The sequence below is a fragment of the Phodopus roborovskii genome, unplaced genomic scaffold (assembly GCF_943737965.1).
Source record: "Phodopus roborovskii unplaced genomic scaffold, PHOROB, whole genome shotgun sequence".
NCBI classification, from domain to species: domain Eukaryota; kingdom Metazoa; phylum Chordata; class Mammalia; order Rodentia; family Cricetidae; genus Phodopus; species Phodopus roborovskii.
The window spans coordinates 5,779,029-5,800,607 of NW_026126525.1; the positions used below are offsets into that span (position 1 = coordinate 5,779,029).

General features: G+C 42.9%; 1 protein-coding gene across 4 annotated transcripts in view; it reads right to left on the reverse strand.

The window, feature by feature from the left end:
- The window catches only part of Gpat3 (glycerol-3-phosphate acyltransferase 3), a 258,642-nt gene that overhangs the window by 226,958 nt on the left and 10,105 nt on the right, over positions 1-21,579 (reverse strand). For 2 of the 4 annotated variants that reach the window (XR_007835362.1, XM_051198113.1), the window contains exon 2: positions 19,921-19,987. The exons of the other annotated variants lie outside the window; for them this stretch is intronic. Coding sequence is in view for 1 of the 2 variants with exons in the window: in XM_051198113.1 (XP_051054070.1) it covers positions 19,921-19,987 (67 nt within the window). In the remaining variant the exon portion in view is untranslated. The remainder of the gene's footprint in view (positions 1-19,920; positions 19,988-21,579) is intronic. 4 annotated transcript variants of the gene reach the window in all.

A 21,579-nucleotide genomic window follows, 5' to 3' on the forward strand; every position in this document is an offset into this window, starting at 1 on the left:
CTGCCAAGTTACCCTCTTGCTCCACAGGCTCTGCAATACCACTAAGGCAGAGTACTCTATCCAAGTACTTAGCAATGCAATGGTTTCATTATTTAGCAATCTATATTTCTTAAACAAACCTAAAGGGGAAGAAAACAAAGCTAGTCAGTGAATCTCTGAATAGAATACACCAGGCACAGTAGATATACCTCCTAAAAATATCCTTTCTCAGAAAGGCCAGAGATGAGAAAATGCCACTCTAAGTTGATTATGTAACTGAGCTAAGGGAGCAGAACCCTGCCAACAAAGCAGCTTGCCAGCCCCACCCACCTGGTATGCAGTATTTTCCCTGCCCAGGACCTAGTCTGTTCCCTACAACTCCAATAAAAATGTAATACAGTTCTGTATTTAGTTAAGTATCATCCAAAAATGTGTGGACAGCTGCAATGCTACAAGCCCAACAAAGAAGATTTCTGGCATATACGAAGACAAACAAAAAGTCAGCAGAAGAATGAACTTCAAAGTTCAATAAGAAAGGCTAAGAACACAGCAAGAGTTCAGCCCCTTTATGACTCAAAACTCTGAAAGATGTTCAGCTTCACTATACCCAAGAGACATATGCTGTGCCACAACAATAGAGTCATATCATCCAGGGCTCTGAAAGTGGGTACCAACGGGGATATAATTAGTAAAACTGTACTGGAAAGCAATCCAGCACCATGGAGTAGAATCAAACATTCATAGAGTATGACTCAGGATTTACACCCGGAGAGCTGTTCTAAAATACCGAATGCATAGAAAGGCTACAAGGATGTGTCATCCCACTCGGACTTACTGTCTTCATTCTGCCACATTTACTTTGTTATTCTCTCTATATTATATAAATAAGTTCTTTTCTGGCCCACTTAGAAGAAATTGTGTACACCGTGTTCTTTATCTCTCAACAGACGTTTCCTCTGGATAGGTAACCAGAACGAAAGCACTGAAATCAAAGAGGTTGGCCACACTGCTGTCTAACCTACCTCATTCTGCTGTCTAAGTACCTCATTCAGTTTTTTCACAACTGTCCCAATAATAGCCTTTAAACCAACTCATGATCCAGATAGGGGCAACAGAGGAGGATGGGAGGGTGCAGGAACTGGGATTGACATGTAAAACAAGGTTGTTTCAAATTTAAATAAAAAAATTATCAAAAAATATTTCCTGATCCAATGTTCAACCCAAGCTCCTACATCACATTTACATGTCAAAAGTACATTTTAGCTGCCTTAAATATACCAAGCTTCCTACAACTCAAGATATTATTTTATTTATTAAACAGGGTACTGAGCATAAATGGTAAATCCATAACAGGAAAATAAAAACTATCTGATATCAATAGACACACAATTTCTGAAGGTGAATTCTACTAGGTGCTGTGAGGAGGCACTACCCTTATGTCTCTTTCTTCCTGAGATACAGTAACTATTGAAGGTCAAACTTATACATCCAATTTGCCAAATTATTAACTTCTGACAGAAAAAGCAAACTGATACAATCAGTATACAGTGGAAACTATGAGACAGGCATCAAATTGGAGGTTAGAAAAAACTGGAAATATTTCTTTGGGCACTAAAAAGTATCCAGAAAGAGACCAAAATCTACCACACACATCAAATTAATAAAAACGCAAATCTACACTACCATTAAGAAGAGCAGAAGTTGGGGTAGAGATGGCTCAGTGGCTAAGAACACCAGCTACTCTACCAGAGGACCCAGCTTTCATTCCCATGGGCAGCTTACTAATATTTCTATATAACTCCAGTTCCAGGGGATCTGGGGTCCTCTTCTGGCCTCCGTGGTACACAGGCATACACACAAGTAAAATACCCATACACATAAAATAATAATTTTTAAAGAAAGTCTAGTTACTTGCAACAGGTTAATTCTGTTCTTTCAGACCACCATGCTTCTTAAAATGACAAACACTGACTCTAGGAAATGTTTCCTTTAATTTTACAACTGTTTAAGAAAATAAAGCCATGAATTGTGGGTAACCCCAGAGCAAAGTTAGCATCTTTACAGCCGTCTTTCCTACTACTCTTTAGATACTAACACACTGGTAATTTTCCATTTCGCATGACTGTTCTGTTAAGCACATGATGCAGCCTGACCCTGAAAGAGCCCCAGCTGCAGGCTTATCTTATAGCAACTTATAGCAGAACACCTGCATTCTGTTTGGAAGGACATTCTGCCTCCTTCACATCCTCCCTTTGGTCCATTCCACTACTTAAACCCTGTGGTTATTTTCATTAAATGAGACTTGATCAGAATACTGTCTTGTCTCCATTTCTTATGTCTCCTCATTCTCCCTCTCTTCCTCAGGGTCCCTGTTGACTGACCCTCACAGCCGGGGCAATGAATGTTTGAACTTTGTCCTTATGCAAAATGCTCAGGCTCGGCCAACACAGACCAAACTTGAATAAAAAGGAAAATTAAAGCTAACACTTGGTCTAATGCAAGAGATTAATTGCACAAGCGGCTCTGTGGCCTTCTGCCTTCAACAAGTCATTGGTACATAAATAACACGACAAGTGAAAGGCCTGTAGAAATGGAGGCAGAAGTTAAAGCCACCTCAACCATAATTAACTCTAAATTAGCTGAGTGAACCTTTGGAATAACTGCCCAGTTATAAATCACACTAGCGTTCTGTCCTCTGGTTATAAAGGGAACTTTCTAAGCCACCAACTAAGAAACACAGGCCTACTGCAGACCCAAAGAAGACATGGCAATTGCATACACAAGTAGAGCCTTAACCTACCAACATTCCAAAGGTCAGGAGTCCGTTATTCCAAACACACTCTCATTGAGACCTTGGTTGACCAAAAAGCCAACGTGGTCATCATCCTCTATCAAGAAAACAGGTGGGGCTGAGGGCAGAGATCACTCAGCAGAATGCTTGCCTAGTATTCAAAAAGCTATGGATGGGTTCAATCCCAGCATCACAGGAAAGTAGAGGTGGGAATAGAGAGGTGACTGTCCCTTCATAGGACCCACATTGATACCCAGTAGCTCCAGTCTTGGGGCTCAGTAGTCACCAGACATAAATGGTATACCAATATGCATGCAGGTAAAATGTGAATACACATAGAGTTAAAATTAACTAAAATTAAATGTTTTAAGGAGTAGAAGTGGCTACACACACCTGTAATCCCAGCGATTCCAAAGGTGGAAGCCAGAGAAGTTCAACAGCATTCTCAGCTTTAGAGTGAGGAGCACCTGGGTTACCTGACAGCCTGTCTCAAAAACATTTTAAAAAGTAGGCAATCAGCTAGGTGGTGGTAGCACACGCCTTTAATCCCAGCATTCAGGAGGCAGAGGCACTCATATCTCTGTGAGATCACTATGGTTTACAAAGCTAATTCCAGGACAGCCATTGCTGTCACACAGAGAAACCATCTCAAAAAACATAATAATAATAATAATAATAATAATAATAATAATAATAATAATAATAATAAAAAAATAATAATAAAAAAAAGTAGGCAATCACCTATCCTAACATTGTTTATGGAAAATGTCTATGGAAATATCTAAAATTAAATCTGGTATGGATTTGACAAGTGTACACTCTCCAGGGAAGGGTGGGGTTGAGAACATTCTGGGACTGGTAAAGGTTCATTTCTTGATTTAGACCGGTATTTCTCAACTTGTGGGTCTCAACTCCTGAATGGCCCTATCATGGGGGTCACCTAAGACCATCAGAAAACACAGCTATTCACATTACAATTCATAACAGTAGCAAAAGTACAGTTATGAAGTAGCAACAAAAGTAGTTTTTATAGTTGGGGGTCACCACAACATGAGGAACTATGTCAAAGGGTCACATCATTAGAAGGTTGAGAACCACTGCTTTGGATGAAAGATAATTAAGTTTCCTTTAGAAAAGACAAAACATGCTTTTGTAATTTCAGACTCTGGTAGTTTGAATGTAATTGGCCCTCATAATCCCAAAGGGAGTGTTATTATTAGGAGGTGTGGCCTTGTCAAAATAGGTGTGGCCTTGTTGGAGGGAAGTGTGTCACTCTGGGGGTGGGCTTTGAGGTCTCTTTTGCTCAAGCTTCCCTCAGTGTGACAGATGGTCCACTTCCTGTTGCCTTCTAATCAAGAAATAGCCAGCACCATGTCTGCCTGCACACTGCCATGGTCCCCACCATAGTGGACTGGCTTGAACTTCTGAAATGTAAGCAAGCCACACCAACTAAATGTTTTTATTTACAAGAGTTTCCATGGCCATGGTGTCTCTTCACAGCAATAGAAACCCTAAGACAGACTTCTTCCTACACATGCTGCCCTTCTATCTCCTCCCCAGTTACTAAGAAAGTGGGGCAGGGAGGAGTTTACTGACCGCAGAGCCTTTTCCTAGTGTGAGGGAAATACTCTGGCTCTGGCCTGAGTGACGGTCCTCCCTACAAAAACCTGGTTTCCTCCTGAGCCATAGATACGATGGGCCTGTTTTTAAACAGACAGGGAGAGAACAATTACAACAGAAAGCTGTGTTAAAGCTGGGGCGTGAACTGAAGAAATCCTGTTGGGATTTAAGAACAGGGATACTTAATGTCAAGGGAGCGGCTAGTGATTAGCTGTCAAGATATGAACATTGGTCCCATCCCACTCTCCCTGTTTTCAATTGTTCTGGACATTGATGTGTGAATCACTGAACCAACTACACTGACAAATAAGAGCTTCCCAGTCCACCTTCTCCCGTCCTTTTTCACAATGATTCAGCGGTAACTCAGCAAGGCTAGGCCTCAGGTTCATCCAGTCCAGAGCATCCCCTGGGCCATGAGTCAAGTCACAGCTTCGGGGCTTATATGAGGAAACCTGGCTATGCTTACTTCACAGTTGACTCTTGAAGTTTCTGGTGACCACTTCAATCTTCCCCAAATACTTTTTAAAATATGTTTTATTGTTATAAATTTAGGTGAGTGCAAAAATGGAATTAGTGTTATGATTACTGCTGTTTGATTTTGTTTGAGATAGTGGCTCATATCCCAGGCTGGCCTTGGATGAAGTCCCTTGCTGTGTAGCTGAGGATGACCATGAACTTCTGATCCTCCTACCTGCAGCTCTCCACATCTGAGATCACATCCATGAACTACCTTACCGAGCTTATGCAATGCTGAGAACTGCCCCCAGTGTTTGTGCATGATAGGACATGTGAGAATAGGTACCAAAGGTGACAAACGATGTCCAATCCCCTAAAACTCAAGTCACAGACTGTTGTGAGCTGTCCTCTGGAAAAGCAGCTGAACTCTTAATTTTAGATTCTGTCCTACATCTGAAATGTTGAGTCATCTCTCCAGCCTCAGAATAAGTCATAACCTATTTGCAAATTCTAAACTTTCTACATATTTATATGCTTAATCTACAGTTCATTTGAGTTTTAAAGATAGTCCAACAAACCAAGTATGGCAAGTGGTTCACACCTACAATCTCAGCGCTCTGGAGGGTGAAGCAGGAAGACTGAGGCCCTGTCCCAAATCAGAACACAAATACTTCCATGAAAGAAACACTCCACTTCCCCCCCCCAAAAAAAAAAAACAAATGAAACAAATGTATCAAATTCTTGACAAAAGCTCTAGGAGGCTGGACCATGGCAAACACAAGCCTGAGCGTGGCAAACACCGTGGCAATGACAGATACTGCCTTTTACCTTTCTCCCCTTGCTAACATACGCTTAGATTGTGTTCCCAAAGCTAGCCACCGAAGTCTAATCCCTTCTTTGGCCTGAGACTGATTACCAAGATTCTGCCACCAAAACATTAAGGTCCAGGAATCAAAATTATTTGACTAAACTAAATAAAATACCCACTCAGAACTTAATACCACATCCTAGCTCGTCTTACACAGACCTCCCCTTTTCTCTCTTAACATTAACACTTGCAAAGTTATTTGCTGCTGTTTCTGCTGGATTCAGAGTCAGTCACTCTGTCTTTTTGCCTTGCTTAATATCTTTGCATTGGGGTTGATCTTGGAAATGGGAGTCTAGGTGTGGTTTGTGCTTAATCTGGGATCCAGAGGGGATCAGGCACCCCACAGTATTGGGTCCCCTCAGGAGTGATCAGTCTATGTGGAAACATTTTAGGATACCATTGGCACTTTCTCATAAAGCTCAACAGTTAATTACTTATCCTACAGCCAAAAGATTCAGATCATCTGTACAGTGTTCTCAACAGCCCTGCTCCTAATGGTTAAAAACTGAAAATAAGCAGGGTGGTGGCGGCTCAAGCCTTTAATCCCAGCACTGGAGAGGCAGAGGCAGGTGGATCTCTATGAGCTGACGGTCAGCATGGTCTATAGAGCTAGCTCCAGAACAGCTAGGACTGTTTCACTGAGAAACTCTGTCTCAAAATAAATAAATAAATAAATAAATAAATAAAAAATGAAAATAAACTAAATGTTAATCAATATAACCACAAATGAACAAACTCTTGGTATCTATGTAAAGGAATGTACTGCAAAAATGATTTTTAAAAATATGCTTCATACAACAGAAGGAAGCCTCCAGACAGCCTGCTGAAGGGAAAAGATACACAGAGAACATACAGCATGACTCCACTTACATAGAAAGAGATCAGAGAAATCATCCTAGGGAAGTGAAGGATGGAGACCATACACTGGACACCAGCTGGAAAGAGGCAGCCCAGTTTCCCACTTAACCCAAACCTTAACTCTTAACCATTCATCCAGCACTACAGAGTGAGACCCTGTCTTTAACAGGTCATATCAGGGCTGGAGAGATGGCTCAGCCGTTAAAGGCTAGGTTCACAGCCAAAAATATAAAAAAGGATCATATCAATCTTGAAATGTCATTTCAAAGTTTCAAAACTTAGATCAGGCTTCACTAAAGGAAGTAATGGACCCATGTTCACTGCATAGAAAGCTAGCTGGGAAGATTAGCATCAGATGATTTGAAAGCCTGCCAGCACCACAGGCTGATGCTGAGAGATCCTGGGGGCAGGGTCAACATAATCAAGATTTGAGTACACGCCTATTTAGATACCTGAGCTCAAGTTCACATGCTGATATGACATGAGTCAGCAGAAATGAGGAAGTTACTCACTCAGTGATGGTACCAACGTCACCGGAGCGGCAGAAAGAGGAAAGGACATAAACGAAACGCTGATATGAGCCAACGTAACTAAAGCCACACCATGTTCTATGGGGGAGCATGCAAATTATGCAGTGTGTGTGTGTGTGTGTGTGTGTGTGTGTGTGTGTGTGTGTTGAGGCTAGGTCTCCTATGTAGACCAGGCTGGCCCTGAGCACACATGGATCTGCCTGCTTCAGAGCAAAATAAATCTTTTAAAATAACTCTGATGTAGGTATACAGGTGCATGGGAGTTCAAGTGCATGTGGGGTCCAAGTCATCAGATTCCCCATTTTTTAGAGGCTGACAAGCTAGTGAGATCCAAGTACTAGGGCTACAGACAGGAACAGCCATACACAGCGCTGAAGCTTCCGCCATGCTGTGAGGTGAAGGCATACCTATGCCCACCTATACAACTTTATTTCTGTTTGCCTCTTTCTTCTGTAAACTAACACACCCTCATGAACTATGAAGCTTTTCCTTCACTGCCCTCATTTAAAAATCATCTCTACAAGGCAGGTCCAACATCAAGTTATCCATCCAAAATGATTTTATCCCATGAAGCACTTAGGTACTGTGTTTCTCAAATTAAGTATATGTATACATTTATGGAATTTGATGACACATTGTCTGGCTCTCATTGACACTTAGATACTAGTAAACACCAACCTGCATGGAAGCTCAGAGTTATGTAAGGACACGCTCAACATCACTATAGTACAGACTAAGACGAGGTATGTGGAGACATGTGGCGACCATGGTTCTCAGTGAGAGATGGGTCAAGCAGCCTGTCATCGAATGTTTGAGCCTCCAGGCTGTGGGAGGTGCTTTGGCGTCTTCCTAGGTTCTAGTTCTGCCTTGTTTCTCACCAGTTGCTGTCTACTTTTCTTCCTCTGACATTTTGTAGCAAGCCTTTATCACTTAACCAAGCACCATTGTCAAGAGTATCAATAAAGACTCCTTCTTGGGTCCAGTAGTCCTCTGGCCAAGAGAATATAACGCCTGCCCTGCAATCATTATCTTTCCCTTCCCTGAAACCCAACCCACTACAGACCAAGCTGCCACAGATGCTTCTGGGTTTTGACTTGGAAAGGTACAACTTTTCCTTTTTCTTCTTTCCTTTTCTTTCTTCCAGATGCTGAGCAGAACCTGAGTATGTTTTTCTGGCTACTTTGGCTTCCTTGCTCTTTTTGTAAAGCTACCCTTCCTGCCACATGGATGCTTGTCTGACATCCATGCTGGCTTAAAGAGACTGGCTATTTTTTCCTTTTTCTCCCCAGGCAGCTGCTGTGACTCACAGCTTGTTTTTCTTCTAAACTCTAAAATAAAAGTATCCCCCTCCTCCCATCTAAATCCATTCTTTTTTTGGGGGGGAGGTTCTCTTTGAAACAATCCTGGCTGTTCTGAAACTCACTCTGGTGACCAGGCTGGCCTTGAACTCAGAGATCCACCTGCCTCTTCCTCCTGAGTGCTGGGATTAAAGGTGTGCACCACCCACCTTATTTTAACTTTGTAAGGAACCCAGAGCCATGTTCAGATTAAGCACATGCTATACCTCTTAGCTGCACTACCAGCCCCCAAGATGACTTTAAATTTTATTTGTTTCCTATATTGTTTAAAACATTATTGATTTAAGAGCATTTCATCAACTTCATTACACTTTCAATTATGTGAAACTGATCAATATAACATCAAGCAATGAAACTAAGAATGTGCCAAAACTCGGCAGGTTGGAGATATCATCTACGAGGTGGAACAAGGGCTTTATCCGAAAAGCCAGTTCCAAATTAACTAACTGTGACATCTGTCTGCCAGACTGTGATGTGAATACTGAGGCTACACCCTGGTTTAGTAACAGGATCTCCTCAACCAGGTGTATCTTCAGGTGATGGATGATGAATGGGTCTGTTGACTCTGTTGCTTGGGATAAAAAGATTCAAATGTTTAACCCCATTAAATGTACCTTCTATCATCCTATTTTTACATGGTTTGTACATCTGTCAGTCTGTCAATAATAACTAAACACACACACACCTTTTTATAATTAAGTTATTTTCTGCTGGTGTCTCTAGATTTTCAAGACCAGATAAAATTGCTGTTCTAGAATAATGGTTATATACCCATAAAATCCACTCATTGAAATCCAGTCCCCAATGCAAGGTTATTTGGAGAGGGGACATTTGGAGGTCGATTAGGTCACAAGAATGTCCTTCAGAGAGTTGGAAGATGGCAACCATGAGAACCCAAAGCCGGAGAGTATATGACTGTATCCCAGCGAAGATTCCTGGAATCACCAGCTAGCCACACTAGAAGTATTAGAAAGGTACTTTTTTCTATTATTGAAAACAACTGAGGAAAATCTACTTCCTTCTTTTAGTCATTGTTTATAAAACAATGTCAAAAATGTGAGCTTTCTTGTGGAATTAGCCCTGTGTTTTGAAGCATGAAAGTCAGGGGTGGGTTGTAGATGCTGTAATCAGTTGTCAGTCAACACCACAGAGAAACCAACAACCATTTGAAATAATAAGCAAGATTCCCATTTAGCAACTCACTCAATACACTGCTTATTCTTATTCTGGCTGACAGCCCACACTGTGTTGGTTTGTACATAGTTAACTCAATTAAACAAGAACGTCCACAACATGGAAACATATTAGACTTTATGGTTTGGTGCACACCTGTAGTGTCCTCAATTATAACATGGGAAAAAAAAAAACAAAACTGAGACACAGTGTCACTATGACCTCTGGCTGGCCTGGAATTCACCATGTTGACCAAGCTAGCCTCAAATTCAGAGGCCCACCTGAGAGTGCTGGGATTAAAGATGTGTGTAGCCACGCCCAGCCCAATATTAAATATTCTTTTTGAAATAGGATCTTTATATGTAGACCTGGCTGTCCTGGAAATCTATGTAGACCAAGTTAGTCTGGAACTCCCAAAGATCCACCTGCCTCTGTCTCCCAAGTGCTGGAATGAAATCCAAGCCAGACACCAGTGGTTGGTTTCAATCTCACAAACCACTTCAGGTAACTAACTGTACCTGAAATGTACTTCTAATCAAGAGGCTATGTTAGGGATTCCCAAAATCAATCCCTTCTCTGGTTCATAAAGCTGTAGGAATGACTGCCAGAACTCAAGATAACATTCAACTTGGAATATCGTGAACATACACAGGCGTGAACATCTAGATGAAGAAACACACTGGGCAAGATTCAGAAGGGTCTCAAGCATGGGCACCTCTGTCCTCTGGAATGGGCCATGCTTCCATCCCAATACCTGCATGTGTTTGGTACTGGGGAGCTCTTTGAACCCTGTGCATTGGAGATTCATAAAACACTCATTAGATAGGCATGATTAATTAATTAATCTTTAACTACAAAGGATCACTATAACCACTAATCCTATGGTAGTTTGAATGAGAAAATGTCCCCATAAGCTCAAGCATTTGAATACTTGGTCCCCAGCTGGTGACACTGTTCAGGAAAGTCTATGAAGTGCACCTTGCTACAGGAAGTCCGTCACTGGGTCTAGGCTGAGAGTATAAAGCCTCACCCTACTTTCCACTTCACTCTGTTTCATGCTTGCTGTTCAAGGTCTGATCCCTCAGCTTCCTGCCCCTGCATGTCTGCCACTTGCTACTATGTCCCTCATGATGGACTCTTAGCCCTCTGAAACAGTAAACCCAAATAAAGTATTTCCCGAGTTGCCCTGGTCGTGGTGTAACTAATATAGTCCCGATCCCCCTGGGCTTGGGTTATGGGGCATCAGCGCCATACTGAAGCTATTCAAGAACTCCAGCCACCAGCCATTCATTCCATTGTCAGCCCGAGCTTATACAGTAAACATCAGGAAAGGGGTGGGGAAGGCAAATGATCATTTCTTGCTAGGTCACAATGACTATGACAGAGGAGGTGTTATTTGTAGGAGAGTCGCTTCAGCCAGCTGGATGAGAAGTAGGTGCTGACCAGAGGAACAAGAAGAATGGCAGGGTTCTGGGGGGGAGGGGAAAAAGGATGGTAGGAGAGGCTTCTGCATAGGTTCCTTTCCAACTGCCTGGACTTGTCATATGACCTGGATGAGTTATTTAAACTTCCTCTCCCAGTTTCCTCATCAACAAAATGAGGGCTAAATCGACTTCTGTCACATAAATAATATGCATAGCGCTGGGAGCAAAGACTTCAGTCAGTCTGGGAGTGAGGCAGGCAGACACATGGACATGCAGAACCTATAAGGATGAGACCCAGACACAAGCAAACACATTCTCATTGGGTTAGGAGATACAAGCCAAAGGTGGCTCCACGTTTCCTTACCTTAAGGAGCACACTTCCTTCCATGCCCATGGTCTGTATTAACACGCTACTCGCATAGCCAACCCTCTCCCACCCACACCGTCCTGTCACCCTGCTCTTCCCCAAAGCAGCCACTGAAAACTGGAAACCGAGCTCTGCTGGACACAGAAGTCAACCCTGTTGATAATGGTGCACTCTGACAGCTGAATGTGCTGTTGTGGTAGCTGACAATTGGGGCAGACATGGGAGAGTCAGCACACATTCTTGGTAGTCAGGTGGGTGTACCCCACTGTTATCAGGCAGGGATACTGCTAAGCATCTTACAAATAAGAAACTGTTCCCCACAACAAAGAATCACCCAGCCACTCAGTCTAAAACACTTAACAATGTGGAAGCCCACAAGCCATGCTCCCCAAGTAATACCTCTCTGTCAACAATGCCTTTGTTCTTCCTGTTGAAATTCTAGGCTAAAGGGAGGTGTGTTTTGAAGGAGGTAAGCATCAAGTTGGACCCCTGGGACAAGTACCCAGTTTCCATTCCTGTACAACTACCCAGCTCCATTTGTCAGGCATGATTCAAAGCAGTGGGCCAGGAGTTGATGGCTCAGCAGGAAAAGGCATGACCACCACACCCAGTCTGTGAGGTGCTAGGGACTGAACCCAGGGCTTCATGCATGCTAGGCAAGCATTCTACCAACTGAGCTACCTCCCCAGGCCCAACTTCAGATGCCTTCAGAAAAAGCTAAAGTTAAATCCCCACATTACCACCTCCTTCCTAGAAGACCTTTATTTGCAGTACTTATCATTTCCATACATATATTTATTTGTAAATATTTACATAAATGTGTAGTATCTGTACTCAGTGGCAAATTTTATTGTACGTGTGAGTGTGTGTGTGTGTGTGTGTGTGTGTTGATTGTATTTAAACTCAAGGATTCTCATGCTGGGCATGGTTGCTATGCCTTTAATCCCTGCACTCAGGAGGTAGAGGCAGGCTAATCTAATAATGAGTTCCAAGACAACCAATGCTATACAGATAAACCTTGGGGGGTGGGATAAACCCAACCCTCAAGGGTTCTCACATGCTAAGCATTCTACCACTGAGCAATACACTCTCATCCCCAAAGGCAGGAAATTTTAAAGAAATGCGATCACAATGCATATTTTCTTTTCTCTTAATATTGAAATTATCTACTTTGTCCTCTCCATAAGTCCAGACAATTTCCTCCAGCTACTATACAGTACTAAATCAAGAGCTTGTAAATAAACAGTACACCTGCTATGAAATAGGTCATTTCCGTGTTTGCATTAATTACATGCATTTGTGTCTGGCCTCTTACTACATCTACACTTGGGAGTTTGGATAGGCTTGACATCTTACAAGACCACAGATTGTGGGTTAAGGAGCAATTTTCAGCTTCACCCAGTAAGTAGGCTGTGTTAGATAGCTTGTCAACTTGACTGAAGATAGAGTCATCCAGGACGTTGGAACCTTGACTGGGAAAACACCTCCCTCATAATGGTCTATAGACAGGCCTGCAAGGCATTTTCTCAATGGTTGATGTGGAAGGACCCAGCCCTCTATGAGTGGTACCACCTCTGGGCAAGTGGTCCTGGGACTTATTACAAAAAATAAAAATAAAAAAACAGGCAGTAACCATTGTAATTCCATGGAATTTCTGTTTCAGCTCCTGCCTCCAGGTACCTGCTCGAGTCCTGCCCTGAGTCCCTTCAATGATGGGCTGTGGCATGAGAGTATAAGATATTAAAAAAAAAAAAAAAAAAAACCCTTCTTCCCCAGACTGTTTCTATTTGTGGTGGTCTATCACAACAACAGAGACCCAAACTAAGACACAGGGATTACCAAACTGTTTTCCAATGTGCTTGATTAAGCCTTTTATTGCATTTAAATGGAGACAGGAACCTGATGGTTTTCAAACAAACAAGTAAACAAAGAATCAAACATCTGTCAGCTACAGATCAGTATTAAGATAGTAGACAGAGCTGTGTATAGTGCCCTGCATGTGTATCCTTAGGTAAAGGCAGTGGAATTAGGAGTTCAAGGTCAACCTGAACCTACATGAGACAGCAAAAAGAAACCCTTCCAAAACATATAGACAAAAATAGGTAGCAATTTAGTAACTTCTCTCAAGGCCACTTAAAGTGGTACTCCTGCCTCCACAAAAAAAAAAAAAAAAAAAAAAAAAAACGGAGGCAGGTACAATGGCAGCCTGATCAGCGAGTTCCAGACCAGGCAAGAACTATGTAGTAAAACAACAAAAAGTTAGTAACCTTTTCTGCTGAGCCATGACTGAATTTCAGGTCATGTACATCAACTTTAAGAATGTTTTCAATGAAGGTAATAGAAATATTTCTGTACTGTCATGGACATTAAGCCATCAGGATGCAATGAGAGGACATGATATGCCTGTCCAATTGCTTTCTAAATAGCTAGCTAGACCGGAAGCACACATTAGTTCCCTATCAGCTTTGATGAGAGGAACTTCTCTCTGCAGTGGCCAGCAGTGGTTGCAAAGGCTCATTCGTGTAACTGGTCAAGGTACAGAGAAAGGGCAACTATAAATGGGACGTCTTTATTATCCCCTCCCTCCCAGGCTCAGGACGCACTGGGGAAGAAGAAACAGAAAAGATATATAAGCCAGAGGAAGGCTGGGAGAAGTGTGGAGAGCTGGCTCTGAACTCAACAGTATTGTGATTACCTCTACATCATCTCCCTGAGATTGGGCCTGCCAACCCCTGTCAAGGAAAGGGAAGGGGCTGGCCAAGCCCTACCCTTCCCTAAGGATGTATATACAGTTAACGGTTGGCGAGAAAGGTGGAGAAACTCTGTAAGTGATCACAGTAAAACCCCCTGAAGGGAAAGGGGATGGCAGGAGTAAGAAGGTTGACAAGTGATGGGGGTGGGAGGTGGGAGGGGGAGGATGACAGGGTGGAGGCTGAATTTGTGAATGTGGCTGAAAAACGTGTATATATGCATGGAAATGTCATAATGAAATCTGTTGTTACATATAATTATATATGCTAATAAAAACATTTTTACAAAAATAAGAAATTATAGCTGGGCTGTGGCGATACATGACTTTAATCCCAGCACTTAGAAGCCAGAGGCAGGTTCGAGGCCAGCCTGGCCATCAGAGCTAGATCCAGGACAGCCAGGGCTACACAGAGAAACCCCGTCCAGGGGTGGGGGGGGGGAGAGAATAAGAAGAAATTATGATGAGCCTAGCACAGTTGACCCCACCTGGAATCCCAGCACTTGGAGGCTGAGATAAACAGACAGTTATGAACGTGAGGAAAGTTTGAACTACATCTGTGTTCCAGACCAGACTAGGTTATAGACTTAAACCCGTGTCTTAATTACTGTTGTATTGCTGTGATAAGACGTCATGACCAAGGCAACTAAGTTACAGGGGAAAAAGTTTACTTGGGGCTCACAGTTCCAGAGGATTGGGGTCCATGACCATCATGGACAGGAGTAAGGCAACAGGAAGGCAAGTATGGCTTTGGAGCACTAGCCGAGACCCACATCTTGAGACTCAAGCATGAGGCAGGGAGAAAGACGCTGGAATGGCAAGGGCTTTTGAAACCTCAAAGCCTGCCCCCAGTGACACACCTCCTCCTCCAACAAGGCCACACCTCCTAATCCTTGCCTAACAGTTCCACCAACTGGGGATCAAGTATTCAAACATATAAACCTATGGGGGGCATTCTGTTGCAAACCACCATGCCCTGCCTTGCAAACTAACCAATCAGGGACTGGAAAGAATTCAGAGGTGAAGAATACTCCATTAAATGTGTTCTAGGGTAGTTTAAACCAAGTGAGTTTAAACCAAGACAATAAATAGTACTTACACCAACTTAGCCAGTTTAAACAGACTGTTGGACTAAGATATAGCACAAAGGTACAGCACCTGACTAACATACATGAGGCCTGTATTTGGTCTTAAGGACGGACCATAGGGGTAAAAAAGAACAGACTACCAAAGACAATTTAATAACTTTCCCAGGATAAAAGGAATGTTTATAAGCAAATGAAACTTCTCAGGTTTTTATTAACAAAATACTATCCCACACTTTTCATAAATTTAACAGATTATTATTGTCATCATAACCAATACACAATGGCTATCAGTATACCTCATAGGAAGAATTGCAGAAGTAAAATTAGAAGAAGGAAATACTAGGCAAGCTGAATTCTGTCTGAACCAACTTCTTTGTACCATGTTAGTTTCACCCTAATACTTGGTTCTTGCTTAGATGGACAAAGAGGCTATGGGACCGAGATGTCTACCAAACAAGAGAACTATAGCCGTGAGCTAAATTAACAGTAGGCTATGGGACTGCAAACCCCCCTGTGCCATGCAGCCGAAGTTGTGGAGGGCAAATGCACTCCTCACAACAAACAGTGTGAGGTAAGACTGGATACAAGGAGCACGGCCACAAGGCTGTGCCCCAGCTCAGTGGACAACAGTTGCCCTGCATGTCACACTCTCAGACCGGGACCAACTTTCCGACCAGGTGACTCTGAGTTGGTAAACCATTCTGGAGTCATCATACGATTCCGTTTTTACAACAACTTACCTGCTGCCACTAAAATTTCACAAGAAATTACACTAATCCAAAATGACCAATTCAAGCCTAACGTTGTATTGGACTCACCAAGGACCCAAAGAGTGTGGCCAGCTGCTCTTCTGGGTGTCCTAGCGAGGTAGCACACACTTTTAACCCCAGCACTCAGAAGGCAGAGACAAGTAGATTTCTGAGACCAGCCTGGTCTACACAGAGAATTCCAAGCCATCCAGGGTTACACAAAGAAACCTTATCTGTATATTAAAAATAATATGAGGGAGAGGAAGCTGGGGTTGGAATGTAAAAAATACATTAATTTTAAAATGTTAAAAATAATAATAATGTTTCTAAGTCTTAAAAGTCTTGTACCATTTATAGTAAGTTAAGATGAACGTTATTAAGATCTTAGTCAGTCCACATCCCAGAGTCCTATGGCCAGGGTGATAAAAGCCATAGAGGGGCCATTAGCATTCCTTCCCTGTCTTTCCCTCACTCCTCACGTGGTTGTAGCTAGTACATGTGAAGCAGTACCCGGGAAGGATAAGAGAAAGGAAGTAAGTACATTTCCACCAACTAAACAGCAGTGTAACATTTGAAGGGGCTAACCTCCACCTAACAATGGAAAAGGGGCCTCAATCTCAAGAAGATGCAGGCAAGAGAAGATCCTACTCAACACCCCAATCGATAGCACCATCTCTACAGTCAGCATAGGAGGATGAATGTGGCTAAAGACAGAAAAAGAACAACTTCTCCATGAAGAGAATATTTTCCTAGGTTCACTTGAAGACAGCTTATATAATCAAAGCACAGAAGAAATATAATGCGAAAGGTACATAACTGGTAGAGAGACTTGGTATGTTATGAAATACATGTGTTTCATTAATTAAAAGCAGCAGAAAGGATTTGTGTGAGCAGAAGCTGTGTGAGCAGAACCTGTGTGAGCAAATCTGTAAATAGTTACTAACCCTCCCTAGCCAATCTGTGCCTCGAAGGTCCTCCAAAAGTATTATCAGGACTGTGTAATTCAGAGGCATGTCAAAAGTCGCACCACGCGGGGCCCTAGGCCTGCCTGTGACCCTTGTCTGAGCTGGATGGCTTCCATTGGCTCCGGTACAGAGACATGATGCTCCACAGACGGAAGATTGCACCAGCCAAGCACACTAGTACTCAGTGTCTTTCATCACCCTCTACTGTCTGTTTAGGATTGTGACACCATTTCCCTAATGACTCCAAACCCTGGATGGATCAACAGGGCACACACCCCGTGTAAGAGCAGACTTCCTAAACACAGAGTCAGAAGTGGGGCAGAGGTCCACAGCACGCAGTCATGACTTACACGGACTATCACAGACACGAATGAGCACAGAACACAATACTCCTCCTGCATTGTCTTTTGCTAGCTCACCTATACCAGCCCTGTCACAGTGGCCTATTGGATGACTATCTCCCAACAGACGCCACATTCTAATGAACTTAGGATCCCGTGCCAAGCTTAGATGTCACAGACGCTCCATAACTTAGAGAGTTTATTCCAATTTCACAGGCTAAAGGACAGCCTGGACAGCCACTCTGGATTAAATATAGCAAATCTCATAGGTGCTGGCCTTGCTCTAAATTAAGACATACTTTTTCCCACTCTTTCCTTCTTTTGAGGGTCCCGTGTAGCCCAGCCTGGCCTCAAACTCTAGTCAAGGATGATCTTAACCTTCTTTCTGCCTCTACCATCCTGAGTGTGTGGGATTACAAAGGTGTGCCACTTCCCATAGTTTGTGTGGTGCTAGAGATCGAAGTCTGGGTTTTATGTATGCCAGGCAAGCAACCTACCAACTGATAACTCCCAACAGCATACAGCTTCTACAGTTCCTCAGAACAACCTCTCTCCCTTCTTCCCTCGCTCTTTCCCTCTCTCCCTCCCTCCCTCACCCCCCCCTCTTGCTCTTCTAAATTTTTAAAACAAGGTCTTAGTAACTAACATAGTTCATGCTGACCTTGGATCAGATATGTAGCCCACACTGTCATCAAACATGCAATCCTCCAGCCTCAGGCTCCAGAGATTACAGACATATACCACCATGCCCAGCTGACATGTTCTTTACCATGGGGCTTTTCTAGACCTTTGTCACCACACAGTAGTACTTTCCCAGAGGGAGGGACAGTATATAATGCCTCCACACATTTTCCCTGGAGAATCTGATTTTGTTATTACTGGGTTTTTTTGGGTGCTGGAGACTGAATTTAGAGCTTCACATATATGAAGCATATTCTCTTCCAGTGAGATACAATCCTTTCCCAAACAAGAGCTGTGGTGGAGTTTTAACTTCTTTATTATTTATCTTAATTATTTCTCACTACGTGTCTGTATGTGGTGTGTGCACATGAGTGTGGATGCCTGTGGTGACCAGAGGTGTCAGATCTCCCTAGAGCTGGAGTTACAGATGGTTGTGAACCACCCAATGTGGGTGCTGAGAACTACATTTGAGTCATCTACTTGCTCTGAACCACTAAGCCATCTCTCTCTAGCCTGTGGTTTTATTTCTTGTGCAGTACTCTCAATTAGCCCTCAGCAATAAAATGTATTCTAAGGAACATACTTTGAGACGCTTGGGCTAGAAGTTAGAATGAAGCCCCGATAAAACTTCTAAGTTCTAACTCCCAGGTATTCCGATCAGCCTCACTATGGTTTGGATTCTTCTCTGCTGTAGTTTGTGTCCACCTCAAAGGCCCAAGTGTTAATGGACTGGTACTCAGTGTGGCAACGCTCAAGTGCTGTGCACTTTATGAGGCAGGACCTCAAATGTGCCCCTGGGTCATCAGGGTGCTGCCCTGGGAAGAGGTTACGGTTCTGCTTCTGCAGCTGGTGACAGTACTTGTGGGTGTGACTTGTTACAGAGTGAGACAGACCAGAGTCACTGTCTGCTTCTGGCCCACAATGAGAGAGGCTCCCTCCTCCCACCATCCCACAGGAGATCCTCCCAGGCTCCACACTGCCCTTGCATCTGAGTAGAGAGGCCTGCCAGTGTTCTTACCCTGATATAAAACTGACTAACAGCACTCATCCCACCCTCCTGAAAAAAAAAGTATCCAGTCTCAAAATTAAGACGTAAATGATCAAAGTAAAGCAAAGAACTTACCGATACCATCAAATATACAGGCAAGAAAAGTCGAAGGACAAGATGAAAAAAATAATTACCACACCTTTAATCCCAGCCCTTGGGGGCAGAGGCAGGCAGATATCTGAGTGTTGAGGCCAGCCTGGTCTACAGAGAGAGTTAGGACAGCCAGGGCTACAATGATAAATCATAAACCAAAACAGAAAAAATAATTACCGATGTTTTCAAGTTAACAAAATTTTCAGTGTAAATATTGGGAAGCTCAAGCAACAATAATAAATGTACAAAACATAGAAATTCTATGATGTAATACTGGATAATTAAGATGACCATATAATCTACAGCAACTGGAAAATGTAACAAAGACAACAATGACTTCCCCCAAAAGAACAGTCACAAAAGCAAATGAACAGGTAGTAAATGTGTGGAAGCTGGAACCACACCATGTCCTCGATTATTTGTAAATGAACTGACCCCTCATGTTAATGTGTAGGGGTTGCTGAAACAAAGTAACATCACCTGCCTGTATCTCTTTTAATCCCTGACTACATCTTTAGAGCCACAATACCCTCTTCAAATGCAGGCCTTGGAAATAAAATAATATACAGAAGAACACACCGAGGAGCTAACACACACTGCCCAGCCCTCCTGACAACAACGCTATCAAAACTCGGGCAGCCACTCTTCTACATTACAGACAAAACTATGAAATAACCTCAGGCCTAGAGATGGCACTGCTCTGCATATACTGGCCAGCATGAGTGGCTCTAAACACATTCAGCTTGTGTCTTTAAAGGATCACAATAGAAGGCAAGACTTACCCACAGAAGCTGAGTTTTTAAGAACTGACTCCTTTGGGGCTCCTTTTTCGATTCGCAATGTGGCCCACTGTTAAAAAAAAAAAAAAAAAAAAAAAAAAAAAAAAACAGAAGCAACACATTGAAACTCTTCCACAGACACATGCAAATACTGAAACATACCTAGACAGAATCAACATTAAAAACTAGGGCTGGCGTGAGGGCTAAAGTTATGTTTTAAGTTTAAATTACTCTGCTTAAGAGATGGGAAAACAAAAATACCCCTAACCTGTAAGCCTCACTTGCCCAAGGACAGATGGTTTTCTGGAATGCTGGGGGCTGTTGTTCATGTAAGATTCCCATCTGTAAACAAGGGTGGTTGCCCCAACTACACAATGTTAGTATTCAGGCATCTATACTGGCCTGTCCTTGGGGTTCTGACAGGATACACCCTCAGCTGCAGCCATAAGAGTACCACCTGTGCACATTCACTATGATCCCTTTTAAAAGAGCCCCGCCCATGACTCCCTCTCCCTCTCCTTCGCCCTCTGCCCTTTCCTCTCTCCTGCTGCTCCTGACCCTGGAGGGTGATGCCCCCTCCTCCCCTTTCCGGTTTATAATACTCTTCCCCTAATAAAAAGCCCTTCTTCTTGAACCCTGCTATATGGCAACTTTTGCTCAAGAGCCGCTTTTCTTAAATTACAACACACAAGATGCCCTTGGTCACCTGGAGGCAGGAGGTGCATAGGTAAGAAGTTCATCAGGATGTATGCTTGCCCCTGATTGGATGAAGGTGAGAAGTGCATGGCCTTGTAGGGCTTTATAAACACCAGACTAACTCTCCGCCATTCTCTGGGAATCCTGGGTATGGACCTGGCCAGTGTTCATAGTCCCGACCAGCATTTAATAAAGCCCGCTTCAAATTTGGCTCAAAAATTGTAGTAGTGGCCTTACTTTCAACCAATGGGACTAGCACAAGTCCTTTGCATGCTGCTATAGACGCCACTGGTGATGGACAAATCCTTCAGTTACTTCTTGAGAAAGATGTGAAGCATGTGAGATAAGAAATCAGGTTACAGCTTCACCAATGGCTGGGTCAGAAAAGAAGACCCCACCAAAACCCAAACCAGCCCAAGGGGTGGGGCAACCCAGGGGCCCTGACAAAGCAAAGTATGCTGTTCTTTAAACGCTGTTGACAAAAACTCACTTGCACCTTTGAGGGTATGATGCCATATGGTAGATAATATTACAATGCATAAGAAATACATGGGGCTAGAAAGATGGTTCATCAGTTAAAGAGTCTGGCTGCTCTTCCAAAGGACCAGGGTTTAATTCCCAGCACCCACATGGCAGCTCACAGCTGTCTGCAACTCAAGTTCTAGGAAATCCGACATCCTCACACAGAGTTACATGCAGACAAAACACCAAAGCACATGAAATGAATAAATACCTCTTTTTTTTTTTTTTAATGTATGAATAGGGGGGCGGACTATAGCTCAGTTGCTAGAGTGCTTGCTTGCCTGGAATGCATGAAGTTCTGGGTTCAATTCCCAGCAATGAAAAAAAAAGAAAAAAAATCATTAAAAATCACCAGAAAACCTTGTCTTTGCCTATTAAAATAGTGAGTATGTGACTTGGGAGGGTATGCAGTTAGGAAGTGAAGGACCAGGAAGTACAAGGGTC